The 8,742-nt window shown below is 50.0% G+C and overlaps 1 protein-coding gene across 6 annotated transcripts in view; it reads right to left on the reverse strand.

The window, feature by feature from the left end:
* Positions 1 to 8,742, reverse strand: part of CDK5RAP2 (CDK5 regulatory subunit associated protein 2) — a 209,163-nt gene that overhangs the window by 54,274 nt on the left and 146,147 nt on the right. For all 6 annotated transcript variants that reach the window (XR_006680712.1, XM_045296558.1, XM_045296557.1 and 3 more), the window contains 2 exons: positions 5,437 to 5,559; positions 393 to 975 (listed from right to left, as the gene is read on the reverse strand). Coding sequence is in view for 5 of the 6 variants with exons in the window: in XM_045296558.1 (XP_045152493.1) it covers positions 393 to 975; positions 5,437 to 5,559 (706 nt within the window). In the remaining variant the exon portion in view is untranslated. The remainder of the gene's footprint in view (positions 1 to 392; positions 976 to 5,436; positions 5,560 to 8,742) is intronic.

The raw sequence follows: 8,742 nt of genomic DNA on the forward strand, positions 1-8,742 counted from the left end.
GAAGATGACCTTACAGGGTAAAGATATGGGAAATATTTATATTCCTGCCCACTCTACCAGGGAAGCAGCTCTTTTCAGTTACACAGCCTAGCAGAAACCAATGATGGTGCCTAGAAGCCAACACAGCAGTGCAGCCGCCAAGAACACTGTCTCTCACCACACCAACGAACGGAGCCTGCACCCCTCCTCTGACAATGTCAAAGGACACCGTTCTCTGGGGCTTCACATTTTGCCTCTCGGCAGTGCCTTAGCCCTAACATCCACCCTTCCCCTGTACAAGACCGCCCACCCCTGCTGTACCACATTCACTGCCAGCTCAGGGACTCCTAGCTTGTGACAGCCGAGAGGAACTGCAGGCCGTCACAGTGGGAGAAAGCAAAGGTGGAATGTACCTGGAGGGTGAGAGATCTCTGAACTTATTCTGCAGGTTGTGGATATCACTGAATAGCTCCAAGTTCAAGTTCTGCCCTTTCTGCAGCTCGTACTCCTGCTCCACCAGCTGCTGTCTGAGGTTCTCCAGCATCCTGCCATCCACCATGTCCGGGGCCACTGGATGGAGGATTTTCATGTGTTTCACATAACGCACTTGGTGCAAACTTGAGAAGGTCATTTCTTCATCGTCAGTGTTGCCCTTAGACTTGTTCATGCTTTCCTGGGCCCCTTCGGTCCCGCACAACACGGTGATGACGGCCTCACTGCACTGGGAGTGCTTCCCTGACTGAAGCCGAAACAAGAAATTCTGGTAGCCCCTGAGCTCAGTTTCTAAGTCCCGAATTTTCTGTTTTAAGTATTCTGTATCGTTTTCGGCATCGTTGCTCTCAGACGGATCAGTCTCAATCACGCTGACTTTAACGGAAAGCTGGCTCTTAGAACTTATGCCAGTAGCTACTGAAGTTGTGCCCAGAAAATCTTCAGATGGATTCTCTTTGCATGTTGGCAAGAAGGCAAGGTCATCAGGCTGGTATATTTCAGAATCTAAAAATCAAGTAGATGAATGTCAGCATCTCCCACTCTCCTCCCTCCCAGCCAAGGGGGCCCCTGCAACAGCCTTCTAACCACTCTCCCTGCCTCGAGGCTTCTCCTCAGACCCCTCAACGTATCCTTGTCCTCAGAGTAACTGTCTTAAAAGGAGAATTTCACCAGGATATGCTCCCATCTGAAACTTGTCAATCACTCCCTAGCTTAAGCATCACCTCCAAACTTCCTAGCTCAGCACCTGAAAGCACCCATGGTCTACTTCCATGCAGCCTTTCCAGGAACACCTGGCACCCCCGTGGAGAATCTCTACTCCACCACAATCCCCTGCACTACCAGACTGTCTCAGGGCTCCATGCTTTCGCATGTGGGGTTCTCTCTAAAATACATTCAGTCACCCTTGCTACTTGGTAAACTCCTATTCATCCTGCAACACCCAGAACCAATTTCCCTTCCTCTTCCAGGTCATTTCCAAACTATGTCAAACAACCACTCCTCTCTGTGCTTCTGAAGTACCTTACACATATCACCCAAAGACAAATATACTCGGCCTTAAGTGCTAATGCCCCAACTGCAAATGGCTTATGTATTTATCTGCATGACAGTTTCTCTGAAAGCCTCTCTCTCTCTCACTGGACTGCAAGCTCCTTCACAGCAGGGACTTGCCCTTTCACACACCCCCCATTCTCTGTACTATGGCAGTGCCTCTTTCCAATCAGCAGTCAGGGAAGGTCTGAGACAATCCTGAGGGGCTGAGTGAAGGCATCTTAGAGAACAGAAATTCTAAACACTCATGGTAGGTGAGAGTATCCTCCTGATTTTTGTGTCGAATGGTTCCCTCAAGAGGCCACAATGTCTTGTTTAGCAAGAGGTTTCACCGAGGAATTACTTCCGTAGAGCTAGCTTCAATCTGCAGAGATGTACCTACTCTTGTTTGAGAGTCAAAGGAGATACAGCTGAAATACATACACGTATATATACATGTGTGTACATATACATACAAACAAATACACAAACACATACATAAGCTTCGAGGGTAAAGAGCAAGGAAATGACAGCCAGCTTTACCAGTTAGGCCAGTAACTTACTCTCTCTGAACCTCCGTTTCCCCTGTATGCAAAATGAGGAGAGCAAAGACTTAAGACAGGTGCGGTAATGCATGCAGTGCAGGCCTGACTGCAGAGCGACCATAACCACACCAGGCCACATGCTGCCCAGGGAAAAAGCATAGCCCACTGGAGCCCAAACAATACTGGAGCCCAACGGACAGTGACCCTACAGGACAGAGCAGAATTGCTCCATAGGATTCCTGAGGCCATATGTCTTTACAGGAGCAGTCAGTCTTATCTTTCTCCCAGGGAGCAACTGGGGGGAGTCAGAACTGCTAGCTTTGCCTTTAACGACCCAACACATAAGCCACGAGGGCACCGGGGCTTCTGGTTCCATGTAAAGAGTGATCAAATACCGCAGCAGCAGCAGCAGCATGCCCAAGGAAAAAATCTACCTTGAAAACACACTTTTTAAATATGGAAGGTGGACTTTAATTTCTCACGAATTATTTGCACTTTATCTTTACATTATTTTATCCTTACCACTTACACACACACGGTTTCAAACTGTGCCTCGTGGCTTACTAGCTGTAGACCTTCAGGCAGCATATAACCTCCCTGCACCTGGGGCGCTTCCTCTGTAAAATGGGGAGATTAAACAGGTTTGGTGCATAGTGTGGCAAAGAAGCCCTCAGAGAGGGCTTGTCACTGGCTGAGTGCACTGGCTGAGTGCACTGGCTGAGTGCACTCAGAGTCGGGGCAAAGGCTGCCGCAGCAAGAATGTAGGCAGAACTAGATGACCCTAGAGATCTCTCAGCAAAGAACTCAGGCAAATGCCCTGCGTCGGAAGACCCAGATTCTGGCTCGGAACTCTGCTACTCCTACCCTTGTATCTGCTCACACAGCACAAAGCATGAAATACACCAACACCAATCCCTTTCTGATACAGTTGTGGCTGGCTCTCATGGCTAGACTCATGCACGCACACACGCACACACGCACACATCAATCTCAGAATGAGTGGGAAGGCATGCACTGTCCAGAGTCCATGTAAGCATTGAACTGCTAAGTGCAAAGCCAATGGTTCAAACCCACTAGATTACCCCATGGCTATCAGCAGGAAACTATAGGAGTGGTTCTCATCCTGTGGGTCGCAACCCCTTTGGGGGTCGAATGACCCTTTCACAGGGGTCACCGGATTCATAACAGTAGCAAAATGACAGTTATGAAGTAGCAATGAAAATAATGTTATGGGGGGGGGGGGCCACCACCACATGAGGAACTGTATGAAAGGGCCTCGCCATTAGGAAGGTTGAGAACCACTGCTCTATAGGATTGCTGAGTCAGATCTGACTCAAGGCAGTGGGCAGGAGTTTGTTGAAGCCCCATCATGCACTCCAACCATCACTTTAAACTTGCTCCTTGCAAAGGAAACAAATGCAAAAGTCAGGGTTGACCCTCAGAGCTATGACTTCCCTCACAAGACCACAACGACAGCAATCTGTGACTTGGCAGAGGGGGGCTTTGATTGCTCACATCTGACAGGTCAGCATCAGCTGTCAATGTGGTGGGCTATTCAGCACCCAGGAGCCCTCAGTAAACAACTCAGCAAAAGCCCTAAGGGGCTACTTAACACTGTTCATGCAAATGCATGGAAGGTGGAAGGAGAGGTGTGTGTGCATATGCAAAGCTGGAGCTCTACGGAGGTCTCAGGCGGTTAGCTCTGTGCCGGAGCCTGGCCTAGACAAGAAGCACTGCACTTGTGTTATCCTTTAATCCTCACAGCCACCTGTGCACCGTGACAACGGGCCTCATTTCACAGGTGAGGAAATCCAGGTTTGGAGATTGGAAGAGCATGCCCAACATTGAGTGAGGTAGCAGCCAAGCCTAGGTCAAAGCCTGTCTCTAACCCTCTGGAAGCTGTCCCCTGATGTAATCTTACTACAATTGGGAGTCTCCTGTGTCAAGGGCCCAAGGGCAAGGAGGAAGACTCCTTAGGCTTCAATTTGAAGGCCAATCACGTGTGGGATCCTTTGTTCCTCACCCACCAACAGAAAAGAGGCAGCAGCAGCAGTAGGGATGTTGCAGGGCCCAGCCCTGCAGAGAGCAGTCACCTAGCAAGGCGATGGGAGATCAATCAGAGCTGGAGGGGAAGCCCAGGGCCGAATGGGAAATAACTGTGAGGAGACATGTGAGCTGAAAGCTACAGAAAGAGGCACTGGCTATGCAATGAGGGGGCAATCGCGTGAACAAAGTTCTAGGAGCACATCCAGAGAACTGCAAGAAGTGCAGTAGTGATGGAGAGGGTTAATCACTCCTTCAAGAAGCCAAAAGATGTCCCAGGACTATTTATTCAGAACAGGATTAAAAATATTGCAGTTCTGGAGCTTTCCACACTTCAGCTGAAGGCTACTTTACTACCTACTGACTCCACCAAATGCTAGCCCACCCCACAAGCACGTGGCGGTGAGCCACAGGTAAGAGGAACCACCACTCAGCAGATTCCCTGACTGGTGGGTGTGTGCCGGCCACTCGGGGTGCATTCAGGATGCCTAGAACAGTGATTTCTTACGTGTTGAAGGAGGTCCAAGTCAAAGGCACTTTCTTTTGTTAATGAAGAGGAAAAAGAGAAGAGATTGAAAGAAAACCTGCAAGCCTCTGCTCATTCTGGCTGAAAGGAACAAGCAGGTTTGTTCCAGTAGCCTTTTTGTTTATTTGCATGGATACACTGCCTCCTGGTTACAAAAAGAAAGGGGGCTACTTGTCTGTATCCTCCCATTCACATCTCAATGCTTTTCCACCTGGCAGCTCCTACAAACCTCCAGGCTGAGCTGCAGAACCTCCTCTGACCACTCCTCCCGGCAGACAGAGGCCCACCCCGGCACACTTCAACAGCAGCCGGCACGGGCTGCACATGGACTGGCTGTCCCCTCCACAGCGAGGACTGTGCCTTTTCAGGCGGAACCCCCAGCACCCAGCCTGGGAGAACAGTGCTGGACTAGTGGATCACCCTGCCCACTGCTATGGAGTCAATTCCATGCAGAGGGTTTCCCATGGAGATTGTAGATCTTTACGGAAGCAGGCAGCCTCATCCCTCTCCCTTGGAGCAGCTAGTGGGTTTGAACTGCCTACCTTATTTGTGGTTAGCAGCCCAATGCCTAACCCACAGCACCCTCACAAATGGATTGGTGGGTTCAAAAGACATCGCCTACTGTGCCTTAGCTCATCCACCTACTGAGCAGGTGGTGACCCTGGGTCAATTTTCGCAAAGCCCAGCTTCCTTGGTGGTAAATGGGGAAGCTGTGGAAGACGTGGGAGGGTGGCTGTGAGGGTTAGCAAGTTTCCACACAGAGTATCTGCGTGGCACCTGGCCCGCAGCATCTGCCAGGAGCCACTGGGGCTCAATGCTGACCAGTGTCGTAGCTTGTCTGCAGGTCGTTGTCCGTTTCCTTGTCCCTCCACACACCGGGAGCCGTGTGACCTTCTTCTTGCTCTCCTGAGCCGCCCTGGTAGGAGGCTCCCACAAGGGGCTGAGCTACATGCATTCGGAAAGAGAGGGAAAAATAAATAAACCTGTACACTTGAAGCTTCGCCAAGCAACCAAGAAGAACACAAAGATACAAAGGGAAAATAAAAACACTGGGGAGGCAAAATACAATTTATAAGATAAAATTAATCTATCGAGCTGCCATAACAGGGCATAAAAGGCATAAATACACTGCGAGTTGTCTGAAATGCGTTAAGTCCGGGCTCTCAAAAAACCACGAGTGAGAAAAGGAATTCTACAGACCTGTACCCACTCTTCCTAAGGAGAGAGGCCCCAGGGGCTTGTGGGCTGGACAAGTGTGGGCTGGCACCTGGGAGTCAGTCAGACCACACAAGACGCAGAGAAATGGCAAAGGGCCAGGGCCCCTGGGGCTGAGTCACCTTTGCCACAAACCCATTCCTCTCTGAAGCCCCCAGCACTGCTCTTCCAGTCATTGCTCTGGTGGCCCTCCAACACCCCCCCCACCCCGCACCTGCCCCCACCCCAGGTGCGCAAGGAGCTCCCAGAAGACAGAGCTGTGTCTGCTATTCTTTCTCTCCTCCACCCAGTGCAGGTGGCTGAGATCACAGCAGGGGCCGAGATGGAGGCGGGGTGGGGGGATGAGGGAAGGCAGGAGAGCCGTGCTGCCAAAGGCCAACTTATCGTGAACCTGAATTATGGTAAACGCAACAGCAACAGACAGCCTAGAATGGAATGGATCATCATAGAATCCACACACAAAGTATCATGGTGAGGCTTTATGAAACTGTAAGAACACAGGCTCGGAAAGCAGGCAGGCTGGGTCAATCTACCTTGGTAAAGTCACTTTATGTCAGCTATAAAATTGGCATACTTACTATATACTTGTCTCCAAGAAATGTTGAGAGGATCCGATTAAATTATGCATCTAAAATATTTGGACTAGGAGGGGACCGTCCTATTCTAAGTCTGTGGAAAATTTCCAGTACCTTTTATAATTCCAACTTCCCAAGAATGTTTTCCAAAACCAAACCCACTGCCATTGAGTGGATGCTGATTCGTAGCACCCCTACCGAGGTAGTTTATTGTGCCAACCTGGCCAATAAACACATGTGGGGTTAATTGAAGGGCGGAGGGATAAATGGCTCAGTAAGCCTCGCCTTTCTAGTTCTCAGGTCTCTTGCTTTCTGATGGTTGGACCAGGGTGCAGCTGTCTTAGCAGTTCCCTGCGTTAGCTGGCAAGGCTGACTTCCTGCCAGACATCCCAGAGGAAAAGCCGAATAGACCTATCCCAGTGCAGCCCTGGGTGATGGAGCACCCGTGTGGAGACCCCTGCCAGCGCTGAGATGCTTACACATTCACTGGCTCAGCGTTCCTCCTGCAGCCGGCATCATTGCGACTGTTTTGTGAGATGGAGGAAGACTTTGTGGATTGGTGTTGGTCACATGGGTTAATGTTGGACTCGTGGGCTTGGGCAGCACTGGGTTGGGATGTTTTCTTGATGCACACTTAACCTTTATATAAAACTTTCTCTTATACATGAGTTTCTGTGGATTTGTTTTTCTAAAGTACCCAGACTAACACACCTACCTAGGGCTTCTGAGGCTATCAATCTTTACGAGAGCAGCCAGCCTCATCTTCCTCCCAAGGAGCTGCTGGTGGGGTTGAACCTCTGACCATGCGGTTAGCAGTCCAACCCTTACCTGACAGCACCACAGGGCTCCCCCTCCCTCATATATTAGCGTTCAAGAAATAATAATAACTGCTCCTTTTATTATTATCACAGGAAGCCCAATACCCCCAAGTCATCTCCCACCCTGAACCCCTGTGGAATCCTCTAGAGAAGCGGTTCTCAACCTGTGGGTCCTAACTCCTTGGGGGGGTGTCGAATGACCCTTTCACAGGCGTCACCCAATTCATAACAGCAAAATTAGAGTTATGAAGTAGCAATAAAAATAATTTTATAGTTGGAGGGTCACCACAACACGAGGAACTGTATTAAAGGGTTGCAGCATTAGGAAGGTTGAGAACCACTGCTCTAGGGTCTGATGGAAGCAGAGGTACACAGACCCTTCACTGGCAAAATCCCAGGTAACCTCAAGCTGCTCTCGGAACACTAACTTCACCTCCTCCATTTCACCCTCGTGTTCAAAGTCAACCGACCAGCCCCTGAGGGCACTGCTTGTCCCTCTCTCACCCTCTCCAGCTCAGGCCTCGAAAGGCTGCCCACCTCACCACAGTCTCCTCATTGCCCTACGTCTTGGTAAAATCCCTCAGTTATTTTATTCTTGCTATCTCCAAATCCCCCTCCATTTGTTCTAGAACCCCATGCCCATCAACACGCTCATGCTACTGAAGCAACTACCTTCAAGGTCATGGATGAAGTCCCATTGTGAAATCCAGTGGCCACGCTTCACTCTCCTCTCCGCCTGTTAGCAATATTCTGCACAGCTTGTCCACCCTGGTCACCGTCTCACCTGCTGGAGCATCCTTCACTCTTGGATCCCCTCTGTCCTCACTGGCTGCTTCTGCCCAACCTCTACCTAGTGAGCAGCCCGAGGCTCAGTCCCTGGACCTCTTTTCTCTACCCCTGCCTACTCCCTAGGTCTCCAGGGCTCCTATCTCCAGATATCACCTCCAAACTCACTGCCATGGAGCTGGTTCTGACTCAGAGCAGCCTGTAGGGCACGGCAGAACTATCCCTGTGGGTTCCCCACACTCACTCTTTGCAGGAGTAGAAAGCCTCGGCTCTCTCCCGTGGAGCAGCCGGTGGTTTTCAACAGCTGACCTTGCAGTTAGCAGTCCAATGCATAACCACTATGCCACCAGGGCTCCTCTACATACCAACTACATATGTTTATATTTCCTCAATATTTCTCTCTAGACCAGATCTCTCTCCTCTACTCCAGACTCAATTAGCCCCAACTGCCTACCTGCTATCACTGCTGGGATGGCTAGCAGGCATCTCACATACTTCCCAAACCGGTACCTCAAGGTCGGCCCCCCAGCCTGCCTCTCCTGCAGTCTTTCCCATCTCAGTGTACCACAACTCCCCCTTCCAGCTGTTCACTCACATTAAAGGTATAGCCTTAAAGCAGTGCTCAGCATGTTTTCTTTCTTTTTCTTTTTTAAACATTTTATTAGGGGCTCATACAACTGTTATCCCAATCCATACACACATCAATTGTGTAAAGCGCATTTATACATCGTTTC

The sequence above is a fragment of the Echinops telfairi genome, unplaced genomic scaffold, assembly GCF_000313985.2.
Source record: "Echinops telfairi isolate 266 unplaced genomic scaffold, ASM31398v2 ScPeMD7_7410;HRSCAF=8448, whole genome shotgun sequence".
NCBI classification, from domain to species: Eukaryota; Metazoa; Chordata; class Mammalia; order Afrosoricida; family Tenrecidae; genus Echinops; species Echinops telfairi.